Source organism: Martes martes (assembly GCF_963455335.1).
Source record: "Martes martes genome assembly, contig: scaffold_139, whole genome shotgun sequence".
NCBI lineage: Eukaryota > Metazoa > Chordata > Mammalia > Carnivora > Mustelidae > Martes > Martes martes.
In genome coordinates, this window is record NW_027666521.1 from 97,854 (window position 1) to 118,013 (window position 20,160).

A 20,160-nucleotide genomic window follows, 5' to 3' on the forward strand; every position below is an offset into this window, starting at 1 on the left:
CCCTGCTGCCCTGCTCCCACTCTCCTCCACAGGTGCCCAAACCCAGCCAGCAGGCTGAAGGATACGGCGTGTGCCCAGAAGCCAGGGATGCCCTGGATGATGGCCCTTCTTCGAGCCAGGTGACCACTGCGCTTCCGATTCCTCCTGCGCTTCAGCCGCAAGTAGGCCCTGGAGGCTTGGGCATCCACAGAGCGGAGCGCTTCCTGAACCACCTCCAGCGCAGCAAGTGCGGCCCCGGCTGGGTCGGGCCGGGGCACCGGCTCTGCCTGCCACAGCTCCTTCGGCCTCTCGACCTGCTGTGCTTGCGCCGCCTCCTCGTCTTCCGCCGCCAGCACGTCCTCGACTTCCGCCGCCAGCACCTCCTCGACTTCCACCGCCAGCACCTCCTCGACTTCCACCGCCAGCACCTCCTCGTCTTCCGCCGCCAGCACCTCCTCGACTTCCACCGCCACCACCTCCACCACCAGCACCAACTCCGGCCCCGCGCCGGCCTCCTCTGTGCCCCCCTGGGCCTCAGCTTCCCGCACAGCCTCTGCCACCACCCCCGCAGCCTCGAGGGCCAGAAGCGCCCCCGCGTGCCCGCAGGAGCCGGTCTCCCTGAGGGCCCCCACCTCCTCACCGCCCTCGTCTGCGACCAAGGTGCTCCAGGATTCTGGGGCAGCCCCGCCTTCCCCGGACCTCGACTCACTCTCCATGTGGCCCTGGCCCTGAGCGCCGGCCGCTGGGGACTGAAGGCGAGGGAGGCGGCACCGGCAGCTTCAGCTGCAGCGCCCTGGAACGCCGCTGGGCGGCAGCGCCTAGCAGAGTGCGCGGGCCTGGGGCACGCATGCGCACAGGCCCCCGGGGCGGGCGGTGACGGGGCAGACACGGGCGGGGCAGGGGTGTGGGGCGGGGGGAGGCACGCATGCGGCCTGGGCCGGATGGAGCCCCCGAGCCCCGCGCAGGACGCGGCGTGCTCCCGGGTCTAACCCGTGCCAGGGCAGTGGGCGTGGCCACCACCCGCCATGTCCCTTGGCCGCGCCAGAGCCCGCCTGGGAGCCCGCCCGAGCCCCTCCACCGCGGTGGCCTCCGCGCCTCTCAACCCCAAACGTTCTCTTCAGAGACCCCTGTCAGGCCTTTCCCGCAAGTGCCGTGGTATCCCAGCCCCACTCGTCCCTTTCTCGTCCGTCCGTCTGGGGCCCCTCGGCTGGCGCCAGGAATTGAAATCCGGCGGCTGAATGCCGTGTGTGCCCGCCGCGCGAAAGCCTCCCGCGCTCCTTCTTAGGGGACCTGGGGGAGAGCCCGGGGGGCATCAGCTGCTGCCCCACCTGCGCCCCGTCACTGCCACGTGGCTTTCGCCCTGGGCCTGCCCGGTGGTGCACGGCGCCAGGAGCCCGCCGCCAAGGTGCTGCGTGCAGGGGCCATCCGCCTCCCCAGCCCCCCACCCCCCATCCCCCGCCCCAGCTTTCCGGAAGAGAAGGGAACTGCACGCCAAGTACTTTCCCTGAAGTTACTCTGCAAAGAGCCGAGGTCCCTGGCCACCGGGGTGCCTACAGAGCTGCTAAGCCGGCCCCGGTGAGGTCCGTGATTGCGACTGGGCAGCATGCGACTGGGCCAGGCTTTCAGTCCAAAGAGAAACTCTGCAAATTCCTCTGCCCAAGCCAGTGGTAAAACTTGCTCCCAAGGTGCTTTCCTCTGAGCGGCCCCTTTCGCTTTGTTTCTGTGTCTCTTTTCCTCGTTGCGTTCTCCTTCTCCACCTGACTTGCATGCAAGGGCTCTTGTGTCTTTCTTCCAGCTCCGCTCCAAGTTCTCCCTTAGACTGTGTCGGTGGCTGAGTGGAGTACCGTGCGGGGAGGGGATGGCCAAGTGAGCATGCACAGCACAAGTGCCCTTTCTCTGGTACTCCCCACGTCCTTTGAGACAAGACCACACCTCACTGAGGTCTGCTCCGGGGGGCGGGGGCGGGTGCTGTGGCGGGATAGGATGCTTGCCGCCTGAGGTGTCAGGGAAGGCCTCGTGGGTGATGGCAAGGCCACCAGCGTTGCGGTTGCATCGTGGGAGGGCCTCCATTAGAAGGAGTGGGTCGGTGTGTCCTGGGGGATTTTGACCAGAAAGACGCAGGAGGAACTCCCTTGGCGTTAAGTGCAGGGGCTGTGGTCGCAACAAGTGTCACAAACGCCCCTGCAGGGAGTAAGATGCATGGCTGTCTATGGGGAGAAGAAACAAATGTCTGAGACAGTCCGTGAGACAGCTCAGACTTTGGAATTACTGGTACAATCCAAACTGACCCAGCACTTGCAACCTTGCCCAAACCACTAGAGGAGGCTCCTCTGGTGTTACCGCAGGAACAGGAGCACAGCCTTGGAGAGGGAGAAGGCTGGGGTGGTGACAGGGGGAGGGGGAGGAGAGGGAGACTGGGAGGAGAGGGAGAGAAGCCCAGAAGGAGAAGAAGAGCTGGGGGAGAGAGGGGGAATGGGAGGGAGGGAGAGAAGGGAAGAGAGGGACAGGGGCAGGAGGGAGAGCCGTGCGCAGGGATGGGGAGGGAGAGACAGGCAGGGCGCGGCGAGGAAGGGCGGAGGCGGGGAGGCAAGGACTGGTCTGCCCCCAGCTGAATTCATACTTTGCGAGGCATGTAGACCCAAAGGACACATCGCCTGTGAGGAAGGGGCCACCCACGCGTGGGGAAGCAACAAGTCGGCTGAGCAGAGCTGAATCCAGTGGTGTCAACCAGGGCAGCTGTCACGTTTCCCGAAAACATGAGACAGCAAATGGGGAAGTCACGGAGGAATAGAGGGTGGAAACAGCCAGGGAGTACACAGACACCAAGTACTGTGATTGTGGACTGCCCTGTGTCAGTAACGGGGCTGGTCAGTAACGGGGCTTCACAGCACTGGAGTAAGATGTGGACGACAGCAGAACGGGCAGGTGTTGAAAAGCTGGCCACATCTATGCTCCGTGCAAGAGACTGGCCTCTGAGTCCCAAAGTCACAAAGAATTTGAAAGTGGGAGGAGAGAGGCCAAGACCTCAGAAGATGGACGGTGCCCTACACGGTCAAAGCAGCCTGCGCGCACTTGGCCCTTAACCAGGGGAGCGTGCTCCGTGGGGTGTTGGTGAGGACTAGGGGTGCCCTTTGGTGGCATTTCCCTTTTGGGGTCTAACCGGATAGAGGGCATTGGGCACCTGCCTTCAGACCACGGAGAAGGAGGCAGATCAGCCTCGGGGTCAGCACGGGACAGACAGCACACGGGCGGGTGTCCTGGGTCTCGCATTCAGCAATACTCTGCCCTCTCCTCTGCTGACCATCTGGGGGACCCCAAGCCAACGTCCTAGGGAAGCCGGGAAGTGGGGATCACGGGGCTGCGTGGGGTTGTCAGTATGTGAGCGTGTCTCTGGACATGTGAGTGGGTGAAGGTTTTGTGCCTGGGAGGGTGAGTGAGTGTGTGCGTGTCAGGACATGAGGGTGACTGAATCACTGTGTGTTGGCTGGGGGGTGTTGGCTCTGCTCCTGAGTGGATGTGTCAGTGTATGTGAGTGGCTAAATATTCTGTGGCTTAGGGCGGTTGGAACCCGATGGTGTTCGTGTGTGTGCGCGCGCGCGTGCGTGCGTGTGCGCGCCCACGCGCGCGCGCGCGCCTTTCCCTGCAATTTATGCTTCCGCCCAGCTACCTGGGCCAGAACGACAGGGTGATCTTTCCTACCTTCCCTCCTCCCACTTTCCCCTCTCCGACAGTCCCTCCACAGGGCCTGGCCCCCACTCGCTCCCGCTGTATCTGGGGCTGAGAGGATGACTGTGTCAGCAAGGGCCTGGGCCCCTTGTTTAGAAGAAAGGAGAGCCCTGGCACTGGGGTTCAACGGAGTAATGAAACTACAGTCCCACCCGTGCTGTGTCTGAGGTCATCCACCAGGGAGCATCTCTGGGAGACGGTCATCGCCATCCACCAAAAGTTGACACTGGACATGTTTGGCCCTGGCTCGTCCTTCCCTTTCTTTGACCTCTGTCATTTCCCCAGGGAAGGCATGGGCCCTGTTAGCTGGCCTTTCGCTCATCTCCTCTCCCTGCCCACCTCCACCATCCCTAGGGGAAGGACCTCTGCCACGCTGGGATGCAGTCCCAGAGCTCGTGTGACCTGGACCTCTGGGCCAGCATACGGCCCCACCCCTTCCACGGAATAAGGATGCCGGGGCAGAGTAGTAAGCATCGACGGGAATCCCATGAGCTCAGGCTCCCCACCTGCCCCTTTCCATGAAGACGACCGTGTGTGAGCGTACACACAGTAACACACATAAACACGGTTGACGTCGTTTTTCCACATTTCAGTATTTTTACAGGGGGCCTCAATCGGCCCTGTGTTTCTCCCAGGCACCAGACTGGAGGTGTTCCCTGTGGGAGGGACCAGGCTGATCATCCGGCTCCATCTGAAGGTCCTGGACTCTTTCCGGGTCAAGGGCAAGGCTTCTGCGTATTCACCTCAACATGCTCAAGTTCCCTGGGAGAGACGGAGACACAGACACAGACACACGGGCACACAGTCACCCGGGCACACATGAGGCGGCCGGTGAGTATCCTCTACGGGCCACACGCAGGTTTGCTTGAGGGTTTCAAGGCCCTTTCGGGGAACGGAGGCCATTCTCCCCTGCCCCTCTCCCCGGCCCTTGATGGCGATCCCCCTACATTTCCTCCACCCACATAGCAACGGTATCTGTGCACGCTCTCCAGTGTTCTCTGGCTGATTGCGGTGGGCACAGGAGATTGCCCAGGGAGATGACTGGGAGGACTCTACCGATGAACACACAAAAGCGACGGGGTGACGCATGAGCCTTTACGCCAGGGAACGCAGACATCTGCGCCAAGGCTGGCAAGAGGTGCTTAGGTGGGCTCAAAGCTGAGGCGGTGGCGAGGAGACCTGAGGGCAGGAGTTCACGGCCAGGGAGTGGCACTTCCCGCAAGGCAGCTGCTGAGCCGACTGCTTCTCCGGCTCTGCTCACTGGTGTTGCCTGACCCGCCTGCCTCAAGCTTCCCAGGCAGAACCAGTTTGACACCGCCCTCCCCGACTCACGGTGATGCCCTTTGGACACGGGGTCACCGCCTCTTGAGTGTTCCTCTAAGCCTCCGTTTCTGCATTTGCGGAGCCCAGCTCCCACGGAGCCGCACGGAGCATTTTCAGCACCCACGCCCTGGGCGTCTCACCTGCCCTCCTCTCAGTTCCCTCTGCTGGGGCCTTCTTCCTCACGTAGTACTGCAGGGGATCGGGCCACAGGTCGTCCATGATGATCTGGCAGGGGAAACGGGGCAGGGCTCAGATGCACATCCCAGTCCGCTGGGGAGCACAGGCAGGTTCACGTGCGCGGTTTGTCACAGGGACCCACCTCAGCTATCCTGCTAGGCCCGGCAAAGCTGTGGTCAGAGAACCAGCTGAAGAAGTTAAGGCTGCTCTTGTGGCGTCTGCGGCTACAGGCCTCCTGTTCGTAACAGTGGTGCCACTGGATGGGAGTGGAATGAGACGGCTCGTACCCTGCAGGAAGAAGGGTCCGTGCGAAGGCGCTGGATGATGCATCAGGTTCAACCCTGCCGCCTCCACCTGCTGCCGCCCATCCACGCAGAGGCCCCTTACCAGCAGCCCTGAGGACATACTCCTTCTCAACGACGTCGTTGCGGAAGTAGGAGTTCTCGCGAAAGAAGAGCAGGATCTTGCGGCCATCACGGGGAGACTCGAGTTCCTCCACCTGCCGGGCGGCAAAGTGGGGGAGAGGGTTGAGATCTCTGTCCAGCAGACCCTTCCCCTCCTGGCCTTGGGGAGGAATCGCTTCTGTTACCCCCTCTTCTCCCATCCCCCAGGCCGGGCCTCCATCTCCCGGGCCAGACCTTCAAATCCGTCATGGAGCCAAGTATGCCTTCATCTTGCTCACTGAGCATGGCTGACATCTGCGGGTGGTTCACAAACTGCTTCGGGTCAAGGACTCTCCGAGGGCTGGAGAAGAAAGAGCTACAACAACAGAGCAGGTCTGCACAGCAAGTGCGCCCTGCATCTCCCCTCCTACCACCGGGACCCACTCCACCTCACAGATTGTGTCAAGGGCCCCTGCGCCCCCGCACGGCCTGCTGCATTAGTTAGTTAGGTAATTCCCTGCTGGGCACTAACACAGAAAGCTGGAAATCCTCGGTGACATCCCTGCCCACCCACGGCCCCCTCCCCGGCACATCGAGGGCAACCTGCGGCCCCACCAGGGACCCCCACCCGGAAGCAGGGATTCGAAACTGTCGTGATCACCGAGGCATGAGCCAGGCCACCACAACGCAGGCCCCCTGCCACAGGAGTCTCCTGCGCTAGCCCGGCCACATTGGGGTCCCTCCGTGAAGGTATCAAGGATACAGCCTTGGCCCAGAAGCCAGGGATGCCCCGGATGAGGGCGCTTCGGTGGTCCAGGTGACGCCGTCGCCTCTGCCAGAACCTGAGCTTGAGCCCAGAGTAGGCCCTGCTGGCGTCTTTGTTCATGGGCTCCAGCTCTGACTGCAGGGCCTCGAGGGCCTGGAGCGGGGACGGGGGCGGACCTGGCCGTGCCTCTGGCCGTTCTTCCCCTTCCTGCTTCTCCTGCAGCTCCTGCGCTTCTCGCTCCTTCTGGCTCTCCTCCCAGGCCTCTTCCCTCCTGTCTTCCTCCTCCTCATCCTCCTCCTCCTGCACCTCTGGTACCTCTGCAACCTCATCCTCAACACCCTCATCCTCCTCCTCCCTCTGCTCCTCCTCCTCCTCCTCTTCCTCCTCCTCCTCCTCTTCCTCCTCCTCCTCCTCCTCTTCCTCCTCCTCAGCCTCCTCAGCCTCCCCCTCTTCTTCAGCCTCACTGCCAACCTCCCTAGCCTCGTCGTCCTCGTCCTCGTCCTCCTCCTCAGTCTCCCCGGGGTCCTCTGCCACCTGGACCACCGCAAGCTGCCACACCAACATTACGTCATCCCCCACTAGCACAAGCTCCACCACCAGGATGGCGCCCTCTCTCCCCCAACGGCCCTCCTCGTCCTGCGCTGGCTCTGCCGCCATCCCCACGCCTAGGCCCAGCAGCACCTTCGCCTCTCTTCTGGGGGTGGGGCTATATGTCCGCGGACAGCCGCGTCCCGATGGACCCCTCCCTCGACGGAGTCGGTCAGGATTGGGGGGCAGTCCCGCGTCCCATGTGGCCCCCAGCTGGGGCAGCTGCGGAGGAACGGAGCAGGAGGGGTGAGCACGCGGCTCCCGCAGGCGGCCCGGCAGTGGAGCTCCGCGGCCCAGCGAAGGGGGGACGTCAGCCGTCTCCTCGCAGAAGCCACTGGAGTCTGGGACGCATGCGCACAAGGGCTTCCGGCCAGGAGGCCACGGGGCCGAGGTGGAGGTGGCACGCGTGGGGCCTCGGCGCGAAGGAGGCCTGATCCACGCCCAGGACAATGGCCGGACCCCAGGTGCTGCCAGCGGCAAGGCCGTGGGCGTGGCCGCCACAGGCCCCGCCCCTCACCCCCTGCGGGAGCCGGCCAGGGAGGCAGCCAGTGCGCCTCCTCCAGGGTGGCCTCGGGCTCTACCTAAGGCGCCCCAGGCCCCAGGGCCCACAACCCCCTCCCCTCCATCCCGTGGCCTCCTCCAGCCCGCTCTCCACCCGGTGTTTGTAGCCTGTCAATGCGAAACCGTCCCTTGCCCTTCCCCAACACGATCGTCCAAGACTGAGGACAGCGTATGCACCACCGGGAACCCTGGCCTAGCGTGCGTGGAAACGTCAGCCCAGGCATTGCGGAATAGGGCCATTCCAGGAGACAGAGGTCGGAAGCGGTCTGCCTGTTCGGGGCACGGGGCTAGGGGGCGGGGGTTCGGCCACAGTTTGCCCCCAGGCCACGTCCTTGGCTGCTCAGGAGAAGAGGGACCGAGAGTGCTCAATCCGTCTCTCCGCCTGTCCTTTCCCCATGCTCTGCTCTCCCTCTTCCCCCGACTCGGTGTTTGTCTTCAGGGCGCTGTTTCTCTGCCCACTCTCTGGCCACAGGGTCTCTGGAAGATGAAGGCTTCAGGAAGCAAGATGCAGAAGCCTGTCCGAGCACCTCCTTTCCCATGAAATAAGAGCCCTCTTCTCCTCTGTGACTAGCCACTGGTCACGTGACCAGGGAAAGGATCCCAAGCTGGGTGCCCCCGACACAAACACACACAGACACACACACACACACACACACACACACACTTACCCACAGACACTCAGTGTGTTTGGCATGGAGCACAGAGGGAGGCGTGCCTTTCGTGCAGCCAAGGGCATCCGGCAACGTGAATCCGGATGCCCCTCCCCTGAGACAATGTCTGGGTGAACCCTGTGGATGGGCAGTTGGGCATTCTGTCTGGCGGCCAGGTGACTACAGTGTGCACCCTTTGGAGGCCGGAGGCAAGAAGCTGGGGCTGGCTCCCAGGTGACACAGCACGTACGCACGTACCTTCAAGAGACTGAGTGTCTTCCGTTGCATTCGGGCGAAACCACAAATGCCGTGGGGAAGGCCTGCAGAGGAGAACACATCTTCTCTAGCCTTCCCCTGCGGGCCACCAGGTCAGACCGTGAGCAGAACTTGAGGCTGGGCCGTCACGTCCCCAGGGCTGGCCCGTCACGTCCCCAGGGCTGGCCCCCACACGTGGAGAGAGGATACCCAACGTGTGGCTTTGGGCCAACAAGGTAGGCTTGGGGCAATTTTGGTGTGCAGCCAGTGCAAGCCGGTCTCCCCCAGCATTACAGGAACAGACGGGTTTCTTACACCACACGTCAGTCATCTCAGTCGTCAAAGGGCCACACGTGCCGCGTCCTGTACACGGAGGTGCCTGTCGTGGTTGCTCCGGCGGTTCTTCACCCTCCACGTGTCCCCGGCAGGTCCGTACCGACTCTTGAGGCCACGGCATCTTCTGTGCCCTCGCACAGGTCTTCTTCGGCTCCGTCTCCTGAACCGGCGGTGGATGCGTGGCTCTGCGCCATGGCTCCACTCCATGGGCGGCTGGACTAATGTTATCGCGGGGGTTCGAGCTGCGCAGAGTTCATGCCGGCTGCCTTCTAAGGTGCCAGCGGTGTTCAGTACAGCCGAGTGCTTACACACCCGTGTGTTCAGACCAAGGTTTCTTTGCGTGCCCACAGGTACCCGTGTGGGCAGCTGGCTGTAACACCGAGGGAAAGGGGTACACAGGCGTGGCCTTCCATGTACACACACGTGCATGTGGAAGCGCGTGCACGGACAGACCTATTCCGTTCCCGGCCGGGTCTGCGGTGGGTTTGCAGTGGACCGGATTTCATACGCACCCCCACGGCCTTGGACTGTGGTTTCCACGTGTTCGGCCATCATGTGGATGATCTCCACGTCCACTCGCAATCCAGGGAGACAGACATTCATGCAATGACAGACATCTGGCATTGCCCCTGCTAGGGAAGGAACAGGAGAGGGGCCAAAGGACAAGAGGTAAGCAGCCTGGAACGGAGACCTCACGGGAGGCTGGGTTTCAAGGGCACCTCCCTTGTTTCTTGTCCCCGTCGCCTCGACACACGTACACTGGAAAGCACACACGCATTCTGGGCGCCCCATCCCTTGCCTGCGAGACCACATCCGTGGAAGACCGTTGCCCTGGGTCCTCCAGTCCCGTAGCAAGCGTCCGTCTCCCAGCAGCTCTGGCCATTAAGCCCCTGGAGCGGGCGGTCTTCTTCAGGAGGCGCTCAGCCCTCTTGCGCCACGTACGTGTTTGCCCTGAAGCTGCCCTGAACTCCAGGCAGATGTGCACGAGCCACATCCCCTGGTTTGCACCCTAAGGCCCTGGGAGGAAACCCGATGTCCTTATGATGCGCCCAACAGCTTAAGCCATGCGACCTGCGGCAGGGGTCCAATCCTAAACACCTCTTTCCGGGGCAGGCGGGGCATCCCCCAGTCAAGGAAGCGGAGCGCCTGTGTTTATGGGAGACACCTGGGAGGCGCTTTAGCGGCACCGTCCAGCCTTTCCTCTCCCCTGTAGAGCTCGGCAGGCCCTTCCTAAAAGCCCCGAGGAGCGAGCCGCAGAGGGCTCTAGGGAAAGTGGGTGGGGCGAGCGCAGCACGTTCTGGGGTCCTCCACGTCCGGATCCCCGCGGGCAGCCCCGCTGCAACCGTCAGCATGCCTGGGACTTCCCCTCCATCTTGTCGACACGATGAATCCCACGGACTGGCCTGGGGGAGCTGTGAGGCTACTCTCCAGCTTAGGCGACAAGGAGACCAGAAGACGTGACGATGGCCCCAGCAGTCTTCCTTTGGCCCGTTGCTCTCCACCACCCTAGAATTCTCCCTGAGGGGCTGTATCGGACTTGAGATCCCCAACTTGAGATCTGACCAACCGCGGGCAGACTTGCTGACGTTCAGGCCCGAACCGTGAAGCCGGCAGGGTTCCCGAGCCCGAAGGCCAAACCCTCCTCGACCTACACCTAGCTGCCGGGGCCGCCAGGAGGGAACCCAGTTCCCCAAGGCAATGAGGTCAGGACTCCACAAACAGCATGAGATGTCGGCATAGCACCACAGGGGCCGCTGGGAGGCTCTGCCGGGATCCATTCGTGGGCACACGTTGCCAGATCCCAAGCCCAGCTGAGGTGCAGGCGGTGGGGAACGTCGAAGACGGGGTGAGTGCAGGGCGAGCGGACGGGGAGGGGCGAGCCCCGGACTGGTGAGAAGTGGTGCTGGGAAACCCCTGTTGGCTCAGGGAGCAACAAGCTGGGTGCCCCTCGCTGAGGCAGGGAACACGTGCCTGTGGGTTCAGCTCCTCTCCTTTTCGTCCTCCCCGCCTGGTACACAGGAGGTGGACAAGACCGGCCCAAACAGGAGAAGAACAGAGTCCAGGATGGCCTTTCTACTGGGAGGAGAGCTCCCCGCAGGGCTCTTTCCTCTGGAGGAACGTGCTGCTCACGGATTCTTTCTTATTCTTTGCTGCCTTTGGCTAATCAACACAGAGGCGGGTACAAGGTTTGAGCCCCTCTGTAACACACACTGAGACCCCTAGGGTTTTCCCACACCGGCACCATCCGTGCAAGCTGCCTCGATGGGTGGTGTGCTTGACACGTGCCTGCCTTGCCTTGGCCCGTGTGCGTTTTGCGGCGAGAGGGGACAGAGAACCCTGAGTAACCATGGAATGCACACAAGGTCTGTGTGTCAGGAGGGACGTGGCTGCACTCCGCCACTGGCCCCTTTCTCCATAATCAGCAGAGCGGGAAGTGCCATGGGCCCTCTCCTTTCCCGACCAGGGACTCCCAACACACTCATACACACGTGACCCTGTCCAAAGGCTTGGGCACACATCACAGACACACACACTCACACACACACACAGACTCTCGACACCCAGACGTGCATGAGGCCACACAAAATCACACTCACGTGTTCTTCTAAACACAGAGAAACACGTGATGCGTCTGTGCTCGTCCAAACACACGCACATACCCTGCACACCCACACATGATCCCTGAAACCAAGTCATCGAGATGGCACATGCATACCCCCCCCACACACAGACTCACGGCACCCAGGCGTGCATGAGGCCACACGTAACCAGACTCACATTTTCATCTAAACACAGAGTGACATACAAGACACGTGTGTTCGTGCAAACACATGCACATGCTACACGCACCCACACATTATCTCTGATACAAAGGCGTGGAGATGACACATGTGCACAGACACACACACACACACACACACACACGAAAATGCAAACACACACCCACAAGCTCCATTCACACACACGCACACACACAAACACACACACGCTCAAGGAAACCTACTGAACACACTAAACTCACACTCATCGGTATTAAATTCAGGCTTGTAACAGCAGCCCTTGCATACAGACACATAGGGGCTTGTAAACACGAACACAGACACACACACACAATGCATACGACTCACAGAAGGTCTCCGGCAAAGGCCTACACATACAGTCCCGGCCCCAAAATACATACACACGTGTGTCGCGGAACCATCATACTCACACACGGAAATGACCACATCAAAAACCCCTGGCACAGAGGCATACACAACTGACGCCAACACATCTGAGCATGCACACTCACACACACACACACAGAACACACGCAACCACACACACACTCCCCTGAGGATAGAGAAGCACGTAAGCAAAACCCATGGTCTACGTCATCCTGGAACACAGAAGTAGCCCATCAAGTGTGCACACACACACACACACACACACACACACACATACTCTCCTCGAACCCACTGTACACACTGTGTACACACTCGCTCATATTGATCTGAAGCATGCACACCATCCCTTGCCTGCAGACACATAGGTGCTTGCAAAAACACCCAGAACAGACCCAATTCACACGAGGTGTCCGGCACAGGCATACGCATGTGGCACCACCATAAAAACCATTACACGGGTGTGCCCAAGAACACTAACACACACACCCCAACACATCCACAAACTCCAGCACGCAGGCATACGCTACTCACGACGTTACATCTGAGCACGACACACTCACACATAGTCCTGAGGGTACAGAAGCATGTAAGTAAAACACATGGTCTGTGTCATACAGGAACACACACGTAGCCACTCAAACAGGCACACAAACACACACACACAGGTTCATGCTTCTGCAATCACACAGAGCACACCACACACAGTACACCAAACACACACACAGAGCACACTCAGGCATGCATCCCTGCCTTCCCAAACACACACGTGCGCTTGCAAGCACACGTACACACAGACAACCCATACAAGGTCTCCGGCACAGGCGTACGCAGTTGACCTGCTCAAAAAGGAAGTATGCCCGTGATCCCCCGCAATCCAGAAACATCCACAGAATCTGACACGCAGGCATTCTCAAGGGTCCAAAACACACACTCATACGCGCACGCCCTGAGGATTCAGACACATGTGAGAAAACCACACGTCCTCCCTGATATAGAAATGCACAGTCAACCGCTACACTCACACGCACGTACGTGCACACGCGCTTAAGCCTGCCTAGGAAGGGTGGGGTTCTCTCCCCAGGCCCAGCCCTGCTGCGCCCGGCCCCCAAGCTCTCCATCACGCCCACCCATGGAATCCAACAGGATGGGGGCTGGAGGATCCCACCAGGCTGATTTCCTCCTTGCCATTTCCCGTGCCCCCGACAGAAGCCGACACATGGACCCAAAGGGCTCTGTAACTTGTTTATGGCCCTTCCCCCTGTCCCTGCAGCATTGGGCAGGATACTCTCTAGCGCCGCCCCTGCTGATCCTTGTCCCTGTTTCTGTCCCGTGCAGGCAGAGCACCACGGAGACGAGCCCATCCATGTCTCTCAACGGTGGAGGCCTCATCAAATTCGTCTCGGTGGTCAAACTCGGGTGCTCTCTGATGTCCACTTCCACACAGCGGCCATGCCCCGACACATACACACACGCATCACACACACACAGAGACAAACAGGAAAACACACACAAAAATCTTAGCTATTTGTGAAAACACATGCTGCCGGGATCGCCAACGTGATGTTGCGAGCCCGCCTCGTCCCCGTGGGATCCCTGTTCCTCCCCAGCGAGGGCGCCACGACCCTCCTGTGGACGGCCTAGGGCCATTTCCCAGGATGTCCGTATGGCTGCGGGAGGCCAGGCGGTGCTCAGGAACGTGGAGGGCAGCCCGGGAGTCGTGGCCCACGACGGGGACGGGACAAGGAGCCCGACTCCCCAAGATAGGCCAGCCATCCCCAACTGAAGGCGTTGGCAGGAGGACCGAGAGAGGGGCCGACAGCCACGGGAGACAGTTCAGGAAAAGGCGGTGGCGAAGCCTTGCTTCGCCCGATTGAGCAGGGATTTGCCGGCACACAGCATGGGGGGCAGGCACCTGCCGGACTAGACACCTCCTCCGCCCTGTGGGTGTGCTCTGAGTGGCCCCAGGCTCACTTCCCACCCTGCCAGCTGCTGCGTGGGCCCAGGCTCCTCTGAGCCTCAGTTTGCGCGCCATGAAACTGACTGTCCCCGGGCACCCTCCCCACACAGTTCAGGACCCAGCCCTCGGGGCTCCTTACCGACAGGTCTTCCTCTCAGCTCACTCCCATGGGCCGCCTTCCGGCCTAGGGTAGTACTGCAAGGGATTGGGCCACAGCTCTTCGATGATGATCTGGGAGGGGAAAAAAGGCCAGGTGAGCGTGGGGCCCCCGGCCCCGGTCCCCAGCAGCCGGGGCCCCAGCATCACCGTTGCGGACGAAGGCCGCAGGGGCCTCACCTCGGCCATCCTGTTGGGCCCCGGGCAGCTGGGGTCACACAACCAGTTGAAGAAGTTCAGGCTGCTGCTGTCTCGCCTGCGGCTGGCACCTCCACGTTCCTCATCCCAGAACCACTGGACTGGGGTGCAACGAGTCGCCCTATATCCTGCAGGACGAGGAAACTTAAGGGAGGCCGTCCATGGCCAGGGCCCCACGCCCGCTCTCGCTCCCAACCTACAACCTCTCCCCCTCCTGTGCCAAATCCCTCCCCCGCCCCCAGGACCCCATACACCTCCCTTCCCGTTCCCGGGGCCCACGTGCCCGGCGGCCCTCCGCCAGCTCCCCTGAAGCTCAGGCCCACTCTTACCGGCGATGCTAAGGTGATACTCCTTAACGATCACGTCGTTCTGGAAGTAGGGGTTGCTCCCAAAGGAAAACATCAGCCTGCAGCGGTACTTGGGATGACCCAGCTCCTCCACCTGGCCCAGCAAAGCGAGAGGAGGGGTAGGGGGAAGGGGACTGAGCGCGGCTCTGAGCAACCCTGCCGCAGCCCCTCCTGCTGCAACCCCACTCCCAAGGCACCACCGCCGGCCTCCGTCTCCAGGGCTAACCTCTAAATTGGTCATGTAGCTGAGCAGGTCTGCGTCCTGGTCACCTGTCACGGCTGATATCTGCGGGTGATTCAGGATCTGCCTTGGGTCAAGGAGCCTCGACGGCAAGTGCTCCGGAAAGAGAACCGGGAACCACCCGGGAACCCCCCGGCCCTTCCCGACCGAGAGCCAGGGACCGAATGGGGCCTGTGCACAAACAGAAGGCACCGCCACACTCCCAGCCTCCTCAGCGCTTGCCCTTTCGTCACCCATGCTCTGCCCTGGGGCGGCAATGGGCTTGGAGGATCAACAGGGTGAGGCCAGGAGCCTGCCTGCTTTGCCTTCCCACGTCCGTCTGGCCTGTGCCCGGGGCCGGCTGGGCCAGGAGGCGGTCAGTCACCACGCTGGATGTCTGGATGGGCTCGGTCCCCCGCTCACGGCCGTGTTTGCTTGTGTGCTCCCCTGAAGCCCTGGGCTCTTGAGGGACCTTCTGTGCCCACAAGGGGGCTGCTCCGCTCACTTGCAGCATGGCTGCACAGCCAGGGTGCCAAGCAAGAGCCTGGCAGGGTCAGCAAGAGAGGGAGGAAAGGGGTAGTGTGGGAGGACGGGGTGCGAAGGAGGAGAGAGAGAGAGACAGAGACACCCAAACCCCGAGGAAGAGACTTGCAGAGGGACGGCAGGCGGGGAGAGAGCGAGCCAGGGTGGGGGACGTGGAGACGGAGAGGCAGGGAGGCAGGAAACGTGTCTGTGAGCACCTGGGCCAGGGGCCTCGGCCCGCCTCAGTAGCACCTGCGGAGACAGAGTTTGTAGCACCCCTGCACCGTGTCCAGGGCCCCGGGGGCCGCTGAAGTCGGCCAGCCCGCTGACTGACCCTCAATGAGTGCAAGCGCACAGAACTCTAGGTCTGCCGTGACCTCGCCAAAAAGACAGGTTGGGAAGGACCGGGAAGGAGGCGCGCAGCCTCTCCATCTGCCCCACGCACCCCCCAAATCCTTTCCTTGCAGCATCTGCTCTGAGCCAAGTGGGACCGGGCTTCACTAGGAGTCCAGAGTGTTGACCCGGGTTCCGCGACCGCAGAGGCCTGTTGGGGTGCTGCAGCCCCAAAGCACTGGCCCGGACCTTCTGCTCAGGCAGCACTGCACAGGTCCCAGCCCCTGCCTTTCCCCCCAACGCCCACTCCCTCCCCGCACCCACCTCCTCCGGGACCACCCTCTGCTGGCCCCTGCCCCTCTGCTGTGCAGGAGAAGGCTGGGGCCACTGCTCCCGCCTTGGGCACACTGCTGCCTGGGCGGCCTACTGCCGCGAGGTGCCCAGCGCTAGAGGCCTGGGGCCCACGGCTGGGGGAGCGAGGCCCATCCCCGCAGCTCTCCTGCCCCTGGCTGAGGCTCTGCACCCTGCTGCCCTGCTCCCACTCTCCTCCACAGGTGCCCAAACCCAGCCAGCAGGCTGAAGGATACGGCGTGTGCCCAGAAGCCAGGGATGCCCTGGATGATGGCCCTTCTTCGAGCCAGGTGACCACTGCGCTTCCGATTCCTCCTGCGCTTCAGCCGCAAGTAGGCCCTGGAGGCTTGGGCATCCACAGAGCGGAGCGCTTCCTGAACCACCTCCAGCGCGGCAAGTGCGGCCCCGGCTGGGTCGGGCCGGGGCACCGGCTCTGCCTGCCACAGCTCCTTCGGCCTCTCGACCTGCTGTGCTTGCGCCGCCTCCTCGTCTTCCGCCGCCAGCACGTCCTCGACTTCCGCCGCCAGCACCTCCTCGACTTCCACCGCCAGCACCTCCTCGACTTCCACCGCCAGCACCTCCTCGTCTTCCGCCGCCAGCACCTCCTCGACTTCCACCGCCACCACCTCCACCACCAGCACCAACTCCGGCCCCGCGCCGGCCTCCTCTGTGCCCCCCTGGGCCTCAGCTTCCCGCACAGCCTCTGCCACCACCCCCGCAGCCTCGAGGGCCAGAAGCGCCCCCGCGTGCCCGCAGGAGCCGGTCTCCCTGAGGGCCCCCGCCTCCTCACCGCCCCCGTCTGCGACCAAGGTGCTCCAGGATTCTGGGGCAGCCCCGCCTTCCCCGGACCTCGACTCACTCTCCATGTGGCCCTGGCCCTGAGCGCCGGCCGCTGGGGACTGAAGGCGACGGAGGCGGCACCAGCAGCTTCAGCTGCAGCGCCCAGGAACGCCGCTGGGCGGCAGGCCTATCAGAGTGCGCGGGCCTGGGGCACGCATGCGCACAGGCCCCCGGGGCGGGCGGTGACGGGGCAGACACGGGCGGGGCAGGGGTGTGGGGCGGGGGGAGGCACGCATGCGGCCTGGGCCGGATGGAGCCCCCGAGCCCCGCGCAGGACGCGGCGTGCTCCCGGGTCTAACCCGTGCCAGGGCAGTGGGCGTGGCCACCACCCGCCCTGTGTCTTGGCCGCACCAGAGCCCGCCCGGGAGCCCGCCCGAGCCCCTCCACCGCGGTGGCCTCCGCGCCTCTCAACCCCAAACGTTCTCTTCAGAGACCCCTGTCAGGCCTTTCCCGCAAGTGCCGTGGTATCCCAGCCCCACTCGTCCCTTTCTCGTCCGTCCGTCTGGGGCCCCTCGGCTGGCGCCAGGAATTGAAATCCGGCGGCTGAATGCCGAGTGTGCCCGCCGCGCGAAAGCCTCCCGCGCTCCTTCTTAGGGGACCTGGGGGAGAGCCCGGGGGGCATCAGCTGCTGCCCCACCTGCGCCCCGTCACTGCCACGTGGCTTTCGCCCTGGGCCTGCCCGGTGGTGCACGGCGCCAGGAGCCCGCCGCCAAGGTGCTGCGTGCAGGGGCCATCCGCCTCCCCAGCCCCCCACCCCCCATCCCCCGCCCCAGCTTTCCGGAAGAGAAGGGAACTGCACGCCAAGTACTTTCCCTGAAGTTACTCTGCAAAGAGCCGAGGTCCCTGGCCACCGGGGTGCCTACAGAGCTGCTAAGCCGGCCCCGGTGAGGTCCGTGATTGCGACTGGGCAGCATGCGACTGGGCCAGGCTTTCAGTCCAAAGAGAAACTCTGCAAATTCCTCTGCCCAAGCCAGTGGTAAAACTTGCTCCCAAGGTGCTTTCCTCTGAGCGGCCCCTTTCGCTTTGTTTCTGTGTCTCTTTTCCTCGTTGCGTTCTCCTTCTCCACCTGACTTGCATGCAAGGGCTCTTGTGTCTTTCTTCCAGCTCCGCTCCAAGTTCTCCCTTAGACTGTGTCGGTGGCTGAGTGGAGTACCGTGCGGGGAGGGGATGGCCAAGTGAGCATGCACAGCACAAGTGCCCTTTCTCTGGTACTCCCCACGTCCTTTGAGACAAGACCACACCTCACTGAGGTCTGCTCCGGGGGGCGGGGGCGGGTGCTGTGGCGGGATAGGATGCTTGCCGCCTGAGGTGTCAGGGAAGGCCTCGTGGGTGATGGCAAGGCCACCAGCGTTGCGGTTGCATCGTGGGAGGGCCTCCATTAGAAGGAGTGGGTCGGTGTGTCCTGGGGGATTTTGACCAGAAAGACGCAGGAGGAACTCCCTTGGCGTTAAGTGCAGGGGCTGTGGTCGCAACAAGTGTCACAAACGCCCCTGCAGGGAGTAAGATGCATGGCTGTCTATGGGGAGAAGAAACAAATGTCTGAGACAGTCCGTGAGACAGCTCAGACTTTGGAATTACTGGTACAATCCAAACTGACCCAGCACTTGCAACCTTGCCCAAACCACTAGAGGAGGCTCCTCTGGTGTTACCGCAGGAACAGGAGCACAGCCTTGGAGAGGGAGAAGGCTGGGGTGGTGACAGGGGGAGGGGGAGGAGAGGGAGACTGGGAGGAGAGGGAGAGAAGCCCAGAAGGAGAAGAAGAGCTGGGGGAGAGAGGGGGAATGGGAGGGAGGGAGAGAAGGGAAGAGAGGGACAGGGGCAGGAGGGAGAGCCGTGCGCAGGGATGGGGAGGGAGAGACAGGCAGGGCGCGGCGAGGAAGGGCGGAGGCGGGGAGGCAAGGACTGGTCTGCCCCCAGCTGAATTCATACTTTGCGAGGCATGTAGACCCAAAGGACACATCGCCTGTGAGGAAGGGGCCACCCACGCGTGGGGAAGCAACAAGTCGGCTGAGCAGAGCTGAATCCAGTGGTGTCAACCAGGGCAGCTGTCACGTTTCCCGAAAACATGAGACAGCAAATGGGGAAGTCACGGAGGAATAGAGGGTGGAAACAGCCAGGGAGTACACAGACACCAAGTACTGTGATTGTGGACTGCCCTGTGTCAGTAACGGGGCTGGTCAGTAACGGGGCTTCACAGCACTGGAGTAAGATGTGGACGACAGCAGAACGGGCAGGTGTTGAAAAGCTGGCCACATCTATGCTCCGTGCAAGAGACTGGCCTCTGAGTCCCAAAGTCACAAAGAATTTGAAAGTGGGAGGAGAGAGGCCAAGACCTCAGAAGATGGACGGTGCCCTACACGGTCAAAGCAGCCTGCGCGCACTTGGCCCTTAACCAGGGGAGCGTGCTCCGTGGGGTGTTGGTGAGGACTAGGGGTGCCCTTTGGTGGCATTTCCCTTTTGGGGTCTAACCGGATAGAGGGCATTGGGCACCTGCCTTCAGACCACGGAGAAGGAGGCAGATCAGCCTCGGGGTCAGCACGGGACAGACAGCACACGGGCGGGTGTCCTGGGTCTCGCATTCAGCAATACTCTGCCCTCTCCTCTGCTGACCATCTGGGGGACCCCAAGCCAACGTCCTAGGGAAGCCGGGAAGTGGGGATCACGGGGCTGCGTGGGGTTGTCAGTATGTGAGCGTGTCTCTGGACATGTGAGTGGGTGAAGGTTGTGTGCCTGGGAGGGTGAGTGAGTGTGTGCGTGTCAGGACATGAGGGTGACTGAATCACTGTGTGTTGGCTGGGGGGTGTTGGCTCTGCTCCTGAGTGGATGTGTCAGTGTATGTGAGTGGCTAAATATTCTGTGGCTTAGGGCGGTTGGAACCCGATGGTGTTCGTGTGTGTGTGCGCGCGCGTGCGTGTGTGTGCGCGCCCACGCGCGCGCGCGCGCCTTTCCCTGCAATTTATGCTTCCGCCCAGCTACCTGGGCCAGAACGACAGGGTGATCTTTCCTACCTTCCCTCCTCCCACTTTCCCCTCTCCGACAGTCCCTCCACAGGGCCTGGCCCCCACTCGCTCCCGCTGTATCTGGGGCTGAGAGGATGACTGTGTCAGCAAGGGCCTGGGCCCCTTGTTTAGAAGAAAGGAGAGCCCTGGCACTGGGGTTCAACGGAGTAATGAAACTACAGTCCCACCCGTGCTGTGTCTGAGGTCATCCACCAGGGAGCATCTCTGGGAGACGGTCATCGCCATCCACCAAAAGTTGACACTGGACATGTTTGGCCCTGGCTCGTCCTTCCCTTTCTTTGACCTCTGTCATTTCCCCAGGGAAG

The 20,160-nt window shown here is 62.2% G+C and overlaps 1 protein-coding gene across 1 annotated transcript; it reads right to left on the reverse strand.

Moving 5' to 3' along the window:
- Window positions 1–4,269: 4,269 nt before the first annotated feature.
- LOC308337960 (testis-specific Y-encoded protein 10-like) lies at window positions 4,270–11,772 on the reverse strand (the record flags this gene model as incomplete). The annotated part of the gene is made up of 7 exons (XM_080831515.1): window positions 4,270–4,467; window positions 5,169–5,253; window positions 5,348–5,493; window positions 5,593–5,704; window positions 5,844–5,921; window positions 6,352–6,654; window positions 11,767–11,772. The coding sequence occupies 7 exons, from the start codon at window positions 11,770–11,772 to the stop codon at window positions 4,445–4,447; spliced, it is 753 nt and encodes a 250-aa protein (XP_080687641.1). The 3' UTR covers window positions 4,270–4,444.
- Window positions 11,773–20,160: the final 8,388 nt, after the last annotated feature.